Genomic DNA, 15,321 nt, shown 5'->3' with positions numbered 1-15,321 from the left:
CACCGAGCAGGGAGCCGCATCCCCGGAACACACAGAGCAGGGAGCCGCATCCCCAGAACACACCGAGCAGGGAGCCGCATCCTGGAACACACCGAGCAGGGAGCCGCATCCCCAGAACACACAGAGCAGGGAGCCTCATCCCCAGAACACACCGAGCAGGGAGCCTCATCCCCAGAACACACCGAGCAGGGAGCCTCATCCCCAGAACACACCGAGCAGGGAGCCTCATCCCCAGAACACACCGAGCAGGGAGCCTCATCCCCGGAACACACCGAGCAGAGAGCCTCATCCCCGGAACACACCGAGCAGGGAGCCTCATCCCCAGAACACACCGAGCAGGGAGCCTCATCCCCAGAACACACCGAGCAGGGAGCCTCATCCCCAGAACACACCGAGCAGGGAGCCTCATCCCCAGAACACACCGAGCAGGGAGCCTCATCCCCGGAACACACCGAGCAGGGAGCCGCATCCTGGCACACCGAGCAGGGAGCCGCATCCCCGGAACACACCGAGTAGGGAGCCGCATCCCCAGAACACACCGAGCAGGGAGCCTCATCCCCAGAACACACCGAGCAGGGAGCCTCATCCCCAGAACACACCGAGCAGGGAGCCGCATCCCCGGAACACACCGAGCAGGGAGCCGCATCCCCGGAACACACCGAGCAGGGAGCCGCATCTCCGGAACACACTGAGCAGGGAGCCGCATCTCCAGAACACACCGAGCAGGGAGCCTCATCCCCAGAACACACCGAGCAGGGAGCCTCATCCCCAGAACACACCGAGCAGGGAGCCTCATCCCCAGAACACACCGAGCAGGGAGCCTCATCCCCAGAACACACCGAGCAGGGAGCCGCATCCCAAGAACACAACGAGCAGGGAGCCGCATCCCAAGAACACACCGAGCAGGGAGCCGCATCCCCGGAACACACCGAGCAGGGAGCCGCATCCCCGAAACACACAGAGCAGGGAGCCGCATCCCCAGAACACACCGAGCAGGGAGCCGCATCCTGGAACACACCGAGCAGGGAGCCACATCCCCAGAACACACAGAGCAGGGAGCCTCATCCCCAGAACACACCGAGCAGGGAGCCGCATCCCCAGAGCACACAGAGCATGGAGCCTCATCCACGGAGCACACAGAGCATGGAGCCGCATCCTCAGAGCACACAGAGCATTGAGCCGCATCCCTGGGCACACAGAGCAGGGAGCCTCATCCCCAGAACACACCGAGCAGGGAGCCGCATCCCCGGAACACACCGAGCAGGGAGCCGCATCCCCGGAACACACCGAGCAGGGAGCCGCATCCCAAGAACACACCGAGCAGGGAGCCGCATCCCCGGAACACACAGAGCAGGGAGCCTCATCCCCAGAACACACCGAGCAGGGAGCCGCATCCTGGAACACACCGAGCAGGGAGCCACATCCCCAGAGCACACAGAGCATGGAGCCTCATCCCCGGAGCACACAGAGCATGGAGCCGCATCCTCAGAGCACACAGAGCATTGAGCCGCATCCCTGGGCACACAGAGCAGGGAGCCGCATCCCCGGAGCACACAGAGCATGGAGCCGCATCCTAAGAGCACACAGAGCATTGAGCCGCATCCCTGGACACACGGAGCATAGAGCCGCATCCCGACCACCCGTCCATCCCCGGAGCACACAGAGCATGGAGCCACATCCCCAGATCACACAGAGCATAGAGCCGCATCCCCAGATAACACAGAGCATGGAGCCACATCCCCGGAGCACACAGAGCAGGGAGAAACATCCCCAGAGCACACAGAGCATGGAGCCGCATCCCCAGGCACACAGAGCATGGATCCGCATCCTGATCATCCCCGGAGCACACAGAGCATGGAGCCGCATCCCCGGGCACACAGAGCATGGAGCTGCATCCCGACACTCCCTGAGCAAACAGAGCATGGAGCCGCATCCTGACCACCCCCGGGCACTCAGAGCATGGAGCCGCATCCCTGGAACACACAGAGCATGGAGCCGCATCCCGAACATCCCCGGAGCACACAGCGCATGGAGCCGCATCCCGACCACCCCGGGGCACACAGAGCAGGGAGCCACATCCCTGGAGCACACAGAGCATTGAGCCGCATCCCCTGGCACACAGAGCATGGAGCCGCATCCCGACCATCCGTCCATCCCCTGAGCACACAGAGCATGGAGCCGCATCCCGACCACCCGTCCATCCCCTGAGCACACAGAGCATTGAGCCGCATCGCCGGGCACACAGAGCATGGAGCTGCATCCCGACCACCCGTCCATCCTCTGAGCACACAGAGCATTGAGCCGCATCCCCGGGCACACAGAGCATGGAGCCGCATCCCGACCACCCGTCCATCCCCTAAGCACACAGAGCATGGAGCCGCATCCCGACCACCCGTCCATCCCCTGAGCACACAGAGCATTGAGCCGCATCCCAGGGCAGACAGAGCATGGAGCCGCATCCCGACCACCCGTCCATCCCCTGAGCACACAGAGCATTGAGCCGCATCCCAGGGCAGACAGAGCATGGAGCCGCATCCCGACCACCCGTCCATCCCCTGAGCACACAGAGCATGGAGCCACATCCCGACCACCCCGGGGCACACAGAGCATGGAGCCGCATCCCCAGATCACACAGAGCATGGAGCCGCATCCCCAGATCACATAGAGCATGGAGCCGCATCCCCAGATCACACAGAGCATGGAGCCGCATCCCGACCACCCGTCCATCCCCTGAGCACACAGAGCATGGAGCCACATCCCTACCACCCCGGGCACACAGAGCATGGAGCCGCATCCCCAGATCACACAGAGCATGGAGCCGCATCCCCGAGCACACAGAGCATGGAGCCGCATCCCCGGGCACACAGAGCATGGAGCCGCATCCCCGGGCACACAGAGCATGGAGCCGCATCCCCGGGCACACAGAGCATGGAGCCGCATCCCCGAGCACACAGAGCATGGAGCCGCATCCCTACCACCCCAGATCACACAGAGCATGGAGCCGCATCCCCGAGCACACAGAGCATGGAGCCACATCCCGACCACCCCGGGGCTCGCACTCACCGTCCTCCTTCTCCAGCACCATCCTCCCGGGGGCCGCAGGGAGCCCGGCCGCTCCGCCGTCACCAGGAGCCTCCAACACGGAGAAGGGAGGCGGACGAGGCGGGATCGTCCTCTGTACAGTCGGCGGATCTGATCGGTACCGGAGCTTGGATCACATTCAGCGGCAGCAGAGAAGAGGAGATCCGGTGGAGGAGCCGGTGATGTGGAGTCTGTGCTGTGAGACCCCGCGATCCCCCCGGTAATTAAATCAATTCATTAGGCTGCGATCTGATTAGCGCCCCCCCCCCCCCCCCCCCCCCCCCCCGAATCAATTATTCAATACACAAACATAATTGGCTGCGCCCGGTGCCGGAGTCTGCGCTTATTTAACTCCAAGGACACTAATTACCCCCGGGGCAGAAACTTCCCTCATTACACCGGACTAAAGCGCAGCCGCCGCGTGTGGACGTGAGCCTAGGAGGAGCGGGGCCCCTGAGTGTAGGGAGAGTGACCGGGGGCCACAGTGTCACCCCCCAGGACATTATACACTGTAGAGGAAATCTGAGACACAGCCATGGGCACAGAGGTGGCGCCCCCCAGTGCCAGGACAACATGGTAGAGTGAGAACAGGGGGTAAGAGGTAAAGGGAGGGTCTATGGGCCCCTGGGCGAGGGACCCACTATGATGACCTCCCCCTGTATCATGTTACATTAGAGGTCTTCAAACTGTGGCCCTCCAGATGTGGCAAAACTACAACTCCCAGCATGCCCGGACAGCCAACGGCTGTCCGGGCATGCTGGGAATTGTAGTTTTGCCACATCTGGAGGGCCACAGTTTGAAGACCACTGTGTTACATAGAGAAAGAATCATCACAGCTCAGATCATCTTCTCTCTCTCTCTCTCTCTCTTTCTCACTCTGTGAGTGCTGCTCTTGGAGATGTCTGGTTGCGTGAGTGCTGCTCTTGGAGATGTCTGGTTGTGTGAGTGCTGCTCTTGGAGATGTCTGGTTGTGTGAGTGCTGCTCTTGGAGATGTCTGGTTGTGTGAGCGCTGCTCTTGGAGATGTCCAGTTGTGTGAGTGCTGCTCTTGGAGATGCCCGGTTGTGTGAACGCTGCTCTTGGAGATGTCTGGTTGTGTGAGTGCTGCTCTTGGAGATGTCTGGTTGTGTGAGCGCTGCTCTTGGAGATGTCTGATTATGTGAGTGCTGCTCTTGGAGATGTCTGGTTGTGTGAGCGCTGCTCTCGGAGATGTCTGGTTGTGTGAGCGCTGCTCTTGGAGATGTCTGGTTGTGTGAGTGCTGCTCTTGGAGATGTCTGTTTGTGTGAGTGCTGCTCTTGGAGATGCCCGGTTGTGTGAACGCTGCTCTTGGAGATGTCTGGTTGTGTGAGTGCTGCTCTTGGAGATGTCTGGTTGTGTGAGCGCTGCTCTTGGAGATGTCTGATTATGTGAGTGCTGCTCTTGGAGATGTCTGGTTGTGTGAGCGCTGCTCTCGGAGATGTCTGGTTGTGTGAGCGCTGCTCTTGGAGATGTCTGGTTGTGTGAGTGCTGCTCTTGGAGATGTCTGGTTGTGTGAGCTCTGCTCTTGGAGATGTCTGGTTGCGTGAGCGCTGCTCTTGGAGATGTCTGGTTGTGTGAGTGCTGCTCTTGGAGATGTCTGATTATGTGAGTGCTGCTCTTGGAGGAGATGTCTGGTTGTGTGAGTGCTGCCCTTGGAGATGTCTGGTTGTGTGAGCGCTGCTCTTGGAGATGTCTGGTTGTGTGAGTGCTGCTCTTGGAGATGTCTGGTTGTGTGAGCTCTGCTCTTGGAGATGTCTGGTTGCGTGAGCGCTGCTCTTGGAGATGTCTGATTATGTGAGTGCTGCTCTTTGAGATGTCTGGTTGTGTGAGCGCTGCTCTTGGAGATGTCTGTTTGTGTGAGTGCTGCTCTTGGAGATGTCTGGTTGTGTGAGCGCTGCTCTTGGAGATGTCTGATTATGTGAGTGCTGCTCTTGGAGATGTCTGGTTGTGTGAGTGCTGCTCTTGGAGATGTCTGGTTGTGTGAGTGCTGCCCTTGGAGATGTCTGGTTGTGTGAACGCTGCTCTTGGAGATGTCTGGTTGCGTGAGTGCTGCTCTTGGAGATGTCTGGTTGTGTGAGCGCTGCTCTTGGAGATGTCTGATGTGAGTGCTGCTCTTGGAGATGTCTGGTTGTGTGAGCGCTGCTCTCGGAGATGTCTGGTTGTGTGAGCGCTGCTCTTGGAGATGTCTGGTTGTGTGAGCTCTGCTCTTGGAGATGTCTGATTATGTGAGTGCTGCTCTTGGAGATGTCTGGTTGTGTGAGCGCTGCTCTCGGAGATGTCTGGTTATGTGAGTGCTGCTCTTGGAGATGTCTGGTTGTGTGAGTGCTGCTCTTGGAGATGTCTGGTTGTGTGAGCTCTGCTCTTGGAGATGTCCGGTTGTATGAGCGCTGCTCGTGGAGATGTCTGGTTGTGTGAGCGCTGCTCTTGGAGATGTCTGGTTGTGTGAGCTCTGCTCTTGGAGATGTCTGGTTGCGTGAGCACTGCTCTTGGAGGAGATGTCTGGTTGTGTGAGCGCTGCTCTTGGAGATGTCTGGTTGTGTGAGCGTTGCTCTTTGAGATGTCTGGTTGTGTGAGTGCTGCTCTTTGAGATGTCTGGTTGTGTGAGCTCTGCTCTTGGAGATGTCTGGTTGCGTGAGTGCTGCTCTTGGAGATGTCTGGTTGTGTGAGCGCTGCTCTTGGAGATGTCCGGTTGTGTGAGCGCTGCTCTTGGAGATGTCTGGTTGTGTGAGCGCTGCTCTTGGAGATGTCTGGTTGCGTGAGCACTGCTCTTTGAGATGTCAGGTTGTGTGAGTGCTGCTCTTGGAGGAGATGTCTGGTTGTGTGAGTTCTGACCTTGGAGATGTCTGGTTGTGTGAGCGCTGCTCTTGGAGATGTCCGGTTGTGTGAGCGCTGCTCTTGGAGATGTCTGGTTGCGTGAGCGCTGCTCTTTGAGATGTCTGGTTGTGTGAGTGCTGCTCTTGGAGATGTCCAGTTGTGTGAGCGCTGCTCTTGGAGATGTCCGGGTGTGTGAGCGCTGCTCTTGGAGATGTCCGGTTGTGTGAGTGCTGCTCTTGGAGATGTCTGGTTGTGTGAGCGCTGTTCTTGGAGATGTCCGGTTGTGTGAGCGCTGCTCTTGGAGATGTCTGGTTGTGTGATCGCTGCTCTTGGAGATGTCTGGTTGTGCGAGCACTGCTCTTTGAGATGTCTGGTTGTGTGAGTGCTGCTCTTAGAGGAGATGTCTGGTTGTGTGAGTGCTGCCCTTGGAGATGTCTGGTTGTGTGAGTGCTGCTCTTGGAGATGCCTGGTTGTGTGAGCGCTGCCCTTGGAGATGTCTGGTTGTGTGAGTGCTGCTCTTGGAGATGCCTGGTTGTGTGAGCGCTGCCCTTGGAGATGTCTGGTTGTGTGAGTGCTGCTCTTGGAGATGTGTGGTTGTGTGAGCGCTGCTCTTGGAGATGTCTGGTTGTGTGAGTGCTGCTCTTGGAGGAGATGTCTGGTTGCGTGAGCGCTGCTCTTTGAGATGTCTGGTTGTGTGAGTGCTGCTCTTGGAGGAGATGTCTGGTTGTGTGAGTGCTGCCCTTGGAGATGTCTGGTTGTGTGAGCGTTGCTCTTGGAGATGTCTGGTTGTGTGAGCTCTGCTCTTGGAGATGTCTGGTTGCGTGAGTGCTGCTCTTGGAGATGTCTGGTTGTGTGAGTGCTGCTCTTGGAGATGTCTGGTTGTGTGAGTGCTGCTCTTGGAGATGTCTGGTTGTGTGAGCGCTGCTCTTGGAGATGTCTGGTTGTGTGACTGCTGCTCTTGGAGATGTCTGGTTGTGTGAGTGCAGCTCTTGGAGATATCTGGTTGTGTGAGCGCTGCTCTTGGAGATGTCTGGTTGCGTGAGCACTGCTCTTTGAGATGTCTGGTTGTGTGAGTGCTGCTCTTGGAGGAGATGTCTGGTTGTGTGAGTGCTGCCCTTGGAGATGTCTGGTTGTGTGAGTGCTGCTCTTGGAGATGTCTGGTTGTGTGAGCTCTGCTCTTGGAGATGTCTGGTTGTGTGAGTGCTGCTCTTGGAGATGTCTGGTTGTGTGAGCTCTGCTCTTGGAGATGTCTGGTTGTGTGAGTGCTGCTCTTGGAGATGTCTGGTTGTGTGAGTGCTGCTCTTGGAGATGTCTGGTTGTGTGAGCGCTGCTCTTGGAGATGTCTGGTTGTGTGAGTGCTGCTCTTGGAGATGTCTGGTTGTGTGAGTGCAGCTCTTGGAGATGTCTGGTTGTGTGAGCGCTGCTCTTGGAGATGTCTGGTTGCGTGAGCACTGCTCTTTGAGATGTCTGGTTGTGTGAGTGCTGCTCTTGGAGGAGATGTCTGGTTGTGTGAGTGCTGCCCTTGGAGATGTCTGGTTGTGTGAGCGCTGCTCTTGGAGATGTCTGGTTGTGTGAGTGCTGCTTTTGGAGATGTCCAGTTGTGTGAGCGCTGCTCTTGGAGATGTCCGGTTGTGTGAGCGCTGCTCTTGGAGATGTCTGTTTGCGTGAGCGCTGCTCTTGGAGATGTCTGGTTGCGTGAGCACTGCTCTTTGAGATGTCTGGTTGTGTGAGTGCTGCTCTTGGAGATGTCTGGTTGTGTGAGTGCTGCTCTTGGAGGAGATGTCTGGTTGTGTGAGTGCTGCCCTTGGAGATGTCTGGTTGTGTGAGTGCTGCTCTTGGAGATGCCTGGTTGTGTGAGCGCTGCCCTTGGAGATGTCTGGTTGTGTGAGCGTTGCTCTTGGAGATGTGTGGTTGTGCTGCTCTTGGAGATGTCTCATGTGTGAGTGCTGCCCTTAGAGATGTCTCATGTGTGAGCGCTGCTGTTGGAGATGTCTCATGTGTGAGCGCTGCTGTTGGAGATGTCTCATGTGTGAGAGCTGCTGTTGGAGATGTCTCATGTGTGAGCGCTGCTGTTGGAGATGTCTGGTTGTGTGAGCGCTGCCCTTAGAGATGTCTCATGTGTGAGCGCTGCTGTTGGAGATGTCTCATGTGTGAGCGCTGCTCTTGGAGATGTCTCATGTGTGAGCGCTGCTCTTGGAGATGTCTCATGTGTGAGCGCTGCTCTTGGAGATGTCTCATGTGTGAGCGCTGCTCTTGGAGATGTCTCATGTGTGAGCGCTGCCCTTAGAGATGTCTCATGTGTGAGCGCTGCTCTTGGAGATGTCTCATGTGTGAGCGCTGCCCTTAGAGATGTCTCATGTGTGAGCGCTGCTCTTGGAGATGTCTCATGTGTGAGCGCTGCTCTTGGAGATGTCTCATGTGTGAGCGCTGCTCTTGGAGATGTCTCATGTGTGAGTGCTGCTCTTGGAGATGTCTCATGTGTGAGCGCTGCTCTTGGAGATGTCTCATGTGTGAGTGCTGCTCTTGGAGATGTCTCATGTGTGAGCGCTGCTCTTGGAGATGTCTCATGTTTGAGCGCTGCTCTTGGAGATGTCTCATGTGTGAGCGCTGCTCTTGGAGATGTCTCATGTGTGAGCGCTGCTCTTGGAGATGTCTCATGTGTGAGCGCTGCTCTTGGAGATGTCTCATGTGTGAGCGCTGCTCTTGGAGATGTCTCATGTGTGAGCGCTGCTCTTGGAGATGTCTCATGTGTGAGCGCTGCTCTTGGAGATGTCTCATGTTTGAGCGCTGCTCTTGGAGATGTCTCATGTGTGAGCGCTGCTCTTGGAGATGTCTCATGTGTGAGCGCTGCTCTTGGAGATGTCTCATGTGTGAGCGCTGCTCTTGGAGATGTCTCATGTGTGAGCGCTGCTCTTGGAGATGTCTCATGTGTGAGCGCTGCTCTTGGAGATGTCTCATGTTTGAGCGCTGCTCTTGGAGATGTCTCATGTGTGAGCGCTGCTCTTGGAGATGTCTCATGTTTGAGCGCTGCTCTTGGAGATGTCTCATGTGTGAGCGCTGCTCTTGGAGATGTCTCATGTGTGAGCGCTGCTCTTGGAGATGTCTCATGTGTGAGCGCTGCTCTTGGAGATGTCTCATGTGTGAGCGCTGCTCCTGCAGTTAATGCTGCCCTCTCCTCCATGAATCGGCTGGATTACTCCACTCTTGTCTTTGCGGCTCATGCGGTGTTTTTTATATGTGCGCTGTTTCCGTTTTTCTTCTCCTCCTCTTGGCGCCCGGTCTCGTGGCTCCTCCGTTGCTGCTTTTAGATTGAATATTTTCGCCTTTTGTCTTTCGCGTTTACGAATCTCGGATCCCCAGTAATTTTTCTTAATCCGGCGGCCTGGATTTACCACACGGCGTCTGACACCAGAGAATGTCGCACTTTTGGCAACGGCGCGCATTATCTTCAAAGCGCACATTGCGTGTGACATAAATGCCGGCGACAGCTGGTAATCTGGTTGCCAGGCGGCGGGGAGGACGTGCGCGGCGCTCGCTTGGCATGGTACATATTCACCGCCGCGCCATTGTCAGGACGCACGGATTCGCCGGAGTCCTTCTTTTCTTATATAGAGGAGTTTTTCCCCAAATAATTATGAAGGAATCTTCGTTGCCATGTTCAAGGTTCTCAGGATATCTGCTTGCTGTCAGTGAATGACAACAAATGTACGATCCACCCTGGCTTCACAAAGCTGATGTGCTGGTACAGTGTAACAGTGCACACTACACAAATCTTTCTAATGATACATTGTGACTATGTAACAACATACAGTGTATCAGTGGTTTCAAACAGTAGACCTCCAGCTGTTGGCTTTCCGGGCATTCTGGGAGTTGTAGTTTTGCCACAGCTGGAGGTCCAGAGTTTGGAGACCACTGAAGTAGATGGTTAGATTGTCTCTGTTACTCCTCAGCACTCCTGCCAGTTCCCCACATCTCACTATCACTCAATCAGTAAGATGCAGCACCTGCTGTATTCACTTCCTATCCATTCCTCTGCCTGTGGCAATTGTTCATTACAAGGCAGCATGCAGTCACCACACCTCATTCTTCCCTAAATGTATATGATATATCTATCCATCTATCTATCTATCTATCTATCTATCTATCTATCTATGACAGGGTGATGGTAATGTAGCTGTAGGGGCCGGTCAGAGGTGATGACATCACTTTGGGGGCAGGGCTAGAGGTCAGGGACTATATCTAGCCACAACTTCTGAGGCAACAAAGGATGATGGTAAAGACGGAGGTGCCAGGGAGCTGCTGAGACAACATCACACTTACAATGAGAGGACAACACAACCTTCTGTAAAAAGAGAGAGGAGCCAGGAAGCTGCTGAAACAATAACATACTGACAATAAAAGGACTACACAACTTCCTGTCAGGAGTAAGGGAATAACCGGGGAGCTGCTGAGACAAAATCCCACTTACAATGAGAGAACTACAAAACTTTTTGTCCGGAGAGAGGGAGGAGTCAGGGAGCTGCTGAGACAATACCATACTGACAATGACAGGACAACACAACTGTCACGATGCCGGCTGGCAGGTAGTGGACCCTCTGTGCCAGAGAGGGATTGGCGTGGACCGTGCTAGTGGACCGGTTCTAAGCCACTACTGGTTTTCACCAGAGCCCGCCGCAAAGCGGGATGGTCTTGCTGCGGCGGTAGTGACCAGGTCGTATCCACTAGCAACGGCTCACCTCTCTGGCTGCTGAAGATAGGCGCGGTACAAGGGAGTAGGCAGAAGCAAGGTCGGACGTAGCAGAAGGTCGGGGCAGGCAGCAAGGATCGTAGTCAGGGGCAACGGCAGAAGGTCTGGAAACACTGGCAAGGGACACACAAGGAACGCTTTCACTGGCACTAAGGCAACAAGATCCGGCAAGGGAGTGCAAGGGAAGTGAGGTAATAAAGGGAAGTGCACAGGTGATAACCCTAATTGGAACCACTGCGCCAATCAGCGGCGCAGTGGCCCTTTAAATCGCAGAGACCCGGCGCGCGCGCGCCCTAGGGAGCGGGGCCGCGCGCGCCGGGACAGAACAGACGGGGAGCGAGTCAGGTAGGGGAGCCGGGGTGCGCATCGCGAGCGGGCGCTACCCGCATCGCGAATCGCATCCCGGCTGACAGCAGGATCGCAGCGCCCCGGGTCAGAGGACGTGACCGGAGCGCTGCAGCGGAGGGGGAGAAGCGAGCGCTCCGGGGAGGAGCGGGAACCCGGAGCGCTCGGCGTAACAGTACCCCCCCCCCTTGGGTCTCCCCCTCTTCTTGGAGCCTGAGAACCTGAGGAGCAGACTTTTGTCAAGGATGTTGTCCTCAGGTTCCCAGGATCTCTCTTCAGGACCACAACCCTCCCAGTCTACTAAAAAAAAATTTTTTCCTCTGACCTTTTTGGCAGCCAAAATCTCCTTGACCGAGAAGACGTCCGAGGAGCCGGAAACAGGAGTGGGAGGAACAGATTTGGGAGAAAAACGGTTGAGGATGAGTGGTTTGAGAAGAGAGACGTGAAAGGCATTAGGAATACGAAGAGAAGGAGGAAGAAGAAGTTTATAAGAGACAGGATTAATTTGAGACAAAATTTTGAAAGGACCAAGATAGCGTGGTCCCAACTTGTAGCTAGGGACACGGAAGCGGACATATTTAGCGGAGAGCCATACCTTGTCTCCAGGGGAAAAAACGGGGGGAGCTCTTCTTTTCTTATCCGCGAATCTCTTCATGCGTGAAGAAGCCTGTAAGAGAGAATTTTGGGTCTCTCTCCATATAATGGAAAGGTCACGAGAAATTTCATCCACAGCGGGCAGACCAGAGGGCAAGGGGGTAGGGAGGGGGGGAAGAGGGTGACGGCCGTACACCACGAAAAATGGGGATTTGGAGGAAGATTCAGAGACCCTGAAGTTATACGAGAATTCGGCCCATGGAAGGAGATCTGCCCAGTCATCCTGGCGGGAGGAAACAAAATGTCGCAAATAATCACCCAGGATCTGGTTAATTCTTTCTACTTGTCCATTGGACTGGGGATGATATGCAGAGGAAAAATTTAATTTAATCTTGAGTTGTTTACAGAGAGCTCTCCAGAATTTAGACACGAATTGGACCCCTCTATCCGAGACAATCTGCGTAGGCAACCCGTGAAGACGAAAAATGTGTACAAAAAATTGTTTAGCCAACTGAGGCGCAGAAGGAAGACCAGGAAGAGGGATGAAATGTGCCATTTTGGAGAATCGATCAACGACCACCCAAATAACGGTGTTGCCACGGGAAGGGGGTAAATCAGTAATAAAATCCATACCAATCAGAGACCAAGGCTGTTCGGGGACAGGCAGGGGATGAAGAAAACCAGCGGGCTTCTGGCGAGGAGTCTTATCCCGGGCACAGATAGTGCAGGCTCGCACAAAGTCCCCAACATCCGTCTCCAGAGTCGGCCACCAATAGAAGCGGGAGATGAGTTGCACAGATTTCTTGATGCCCGCATGACCTGCGAGATGGGAGGAGTGACCCCATTTGAGGATTCCGAGGCGTTGGCGTGGAGAAACAAAGGTCTTTCCTGGAGGAGTCTGCCTGATGGAGGCAGGAGAAGTGGAGATCAGGCAGTCAGGTGGAATGATGTGTTGCGGAGGGAGATCAACTTCTGAGGCATCCGAGGAACGAGAGAGAGCATCGGCCCTAATGTTCTTATCGGCAGGACGAAAGTGAATCTCAAAATTAAATCGGGCAAAGAACAGAGACCACCGGGCCTGGCGAGGATTCAGCCGTTGGGCCGACTGGAGGTAGGAGAGGTTCTTGTGGTCGGTGTAGATAATAACAGGAAATCTTGATCCCTCCAGCAGATGCCTCCATTCCTCAAGTGCTAATTTAATGGCTAGAAGCTCTCGATCCCCGATGGAGTAGTTCCTCTCCGCTGGAGAGAAGGTCCTAGAGAAAAAACCACAAGTGACAGCATGCCCGGAAGAATTTTTTTGTAGAAGAACAGCTCCAGCTCCTACTGAGGAGGCATCAACCTCCAATAGGAAGGGTTTGGAAGGGTCAGGTCTGGAGAGCACGGGAGCCGAAGAAAAGGCAGACTTGAGTCGTTTAAAGGAGTCCTCTGCTTGAGGAGGCCAAGACTTGGGATCAGCATTTTTCTTGGTTAAAGCCACGATAGGAGCCACAATGGTAGAAAAATGTGGAATAAATTGCCTGTAATAATTGGCGAACCCCAAAAAGCGTTGGATAGCACGGAGTCCGGAGGGGCGTGGCCAATTTAAGACGGCAGAGAGTTTGTCTGGATCCATCTGTAGTCCCTGGCCAGAGACCAAATATCCTAGAAAAGGAAGAGATTGGCATTCAAACAGACATTTCTCAATTTTGGCATAGAGTTGGTTGTCACGAAGTCTCTGAAGAACCATACGGACATGCTGGCGGTGTTCTTCTAGATTGGCAGAAAAAATTAGGATATCGTCCAGATATACCACAACACAGGAGTATAACAGATCACGAAAAATTTCATTGACAAAGTCTTGGAAGACGGCAGGGGCATTGCACAGTCCAAAGGGCATGACCAGATACTCAAAGTGTCCATCTCTGGTGTTAAATGCCGTTTTCCACTCGTCCCCCTCTCTGATGCGGATGAGGTTATAGGCGCCTCTTAAGTCCAATTTAGTGAAGATGTGGGCACCTTGGAGGCGATCAAAGAGTTCAGAGATGAGGGGTAAGGGGTAGCGGTTCTTAACCGTGATTTTATTAAGACCGCGGTAGTCAATGCAAGGACGTAGGGAGCCATCTTTTTTGGACACAAAGAAAAATCCGGCTCCGGCAGGAGAGGAGGATTTACGGATAAAGCCCTTTTTTAGATTCTCCTGGACGTATTCGGACATGGCAAGAGTCTCTGGGGCAGAGAGAGGATAAATTCTGCCCCGGGGTGGAGTAGTACCCGGGAGGAGGTCGATAGGGCAATCATAAGGCCTGTGAGGAGGTAGAGTCTCAGCTTGTTTTTTGCAGAAAACATCCGCGAAGTCCATATAGGCCTTAGGGAGACCGGTTACTGGAGGAACCACAGAGTTACGGCAAGGGTTACTGGGAACCGGTTTTAGACAGTTCTTGGAACAAGAGGACCCCCAACTCTTGATCTCCCCAGTGGACCAATCCAGGGTTGGGGAATGAAGTTGAAGCCAGGGAAGTCCAAGGAGAATCTCCGAGGTGCAATTGGGGAGGACCAAAAGTTCAATCCTCTCAAGATGAGATCCGATACTCATAAGAAGGGGCTCCGTGCGGAAACGTATGGCACAGTCCAATCTTTCATTATTTACACAATTGATGTAGAGGGGTCTGGCGAGACTGGTCACTGGGATGTTGAACCTGTTGACGAGAGAGGCCAAAATAAAATTTCCTGCAGATCCAGAGTCCAAGAAGGCCACTGTAGAGAAGGAGAAGGCAGAGGCAGACATCCGCACAGGCACAGTAAGACGTGGAGAAGCAGAGTAGACATCAAGGACTGTCTCACCTTTGTGCGGAGTCAGCGTACGTCTTTCCAGGCGGGGAGGACGGATAGGACAATCCCTCAGGAAGTGTTCGGTACTAGCACAGTACAGGCAGAGGTTCTCCATACGGCGTCGTGTCCTCTCTTGAGGTGTCAGGCGAGACCGGTCGACCTGCATAGCCTCCACGGCGGGAGGCACAGGAACAGATTGCAGGGTACCAGAGGAGAGAGGAGCCGAGGAGACGAAACGCCTCGTGCGAACAGAGTCCATATCTTGACGGAGTTCCTGACGCCTTTCAGAAAAACGCATGTCAATGCGAGTGGCTAGGTGAATAAGTTCATGTAGGTTAGCAGGAATTTCTCGTGCGGCCAGAACATCTTTAATGTTGCTGGATAGGCCTTTTTTGAAGGTCGCGCAGAGGGCCTCATTATTCCAGGACAATTCTGAAGCAAGTGTACGGAATTGTACGGCATACTCGCCAACGGAAGAATTACCCTGGACCAGGTTCAACAGGGCAGTCTCAGCAGAAGAGGCTCGGGCAGGTTCCTCAAAGACACTTCGGATTTCCGAGAAGAAGGAGTGTACAGAGGCAGTGACGGGGTCATTGCGGTCCCAGAGCGGTGTGGCCCATGACAGGGCTTTTCCGGACAGAAGACTGACTACGAAAGCCACCTTAGACCTTTCAGTGGGAAACAGGTCCGACATCATCTCCAGATGCAGGGAACATTGGGAAAGGAAGCCACGGCAAAACTTAGAGTCCCCATCAAATTTATCCGGCAAGGATAAGCGTATCCCAGGAGCGGCCACTCGCTGCGGAGGAGGTGCAGGAGCTGGCGGAGGAGATGACTGCTGAAGCTGTGGTAGCAACTGTTGTAGCATAACGGTCAGTTGAGACAGCTGTTGGCCTTGTTGCGCAATCTGT

The 15,321-nt window shown here is 54.8% G+C and overlaps 1 protein-coding gene across 1 annotated transcript in view; it reads right to left on the bottom strand.

Moving 5' to 3' along the window:
• Positions 1 to 3,287, bottom strand: part of LMO1 (LIM domain only 1) — a 139,104-nt gene extending 135,817 nt beyond the window's left edge. Inside the window, exon 1 of the mRNA XM_056554293.1 lies at positions 3,064 to 3,287. Within this exon, the coding sequence (XP_056410268.1) occupies positions 3,064 to 3,085 (22 nt within the window). The 5' untranslated portion in view covers positions 3,086 to 3,287. The remainder of the gene's footprint in view (positions 1 to 3,063) is intronic.
• Positions 3,288 to 15,321: the final 12,034 nt, after the last annotated feature.

Source organism: Hyla sarda, unplaced genomic scaffold (assembly GCF_029499605.1).
Source record: "Hyla sarda isolate aHylSar1 unplaced genomic scaffold, aHylSar1.hap1 scaffold_66, whole genome shotgun sequence".
Classification (NCBI taxonomy): Eukaryota; Metazoa; Chordata; class Amphibia; order Anura; family Hylidae; genus Hyla; species Hyla sarda.
Note: the sequence above shows the minus strand (reverse complement) of the source record. Positions and strands in the feature narration are given on the sequence as shown.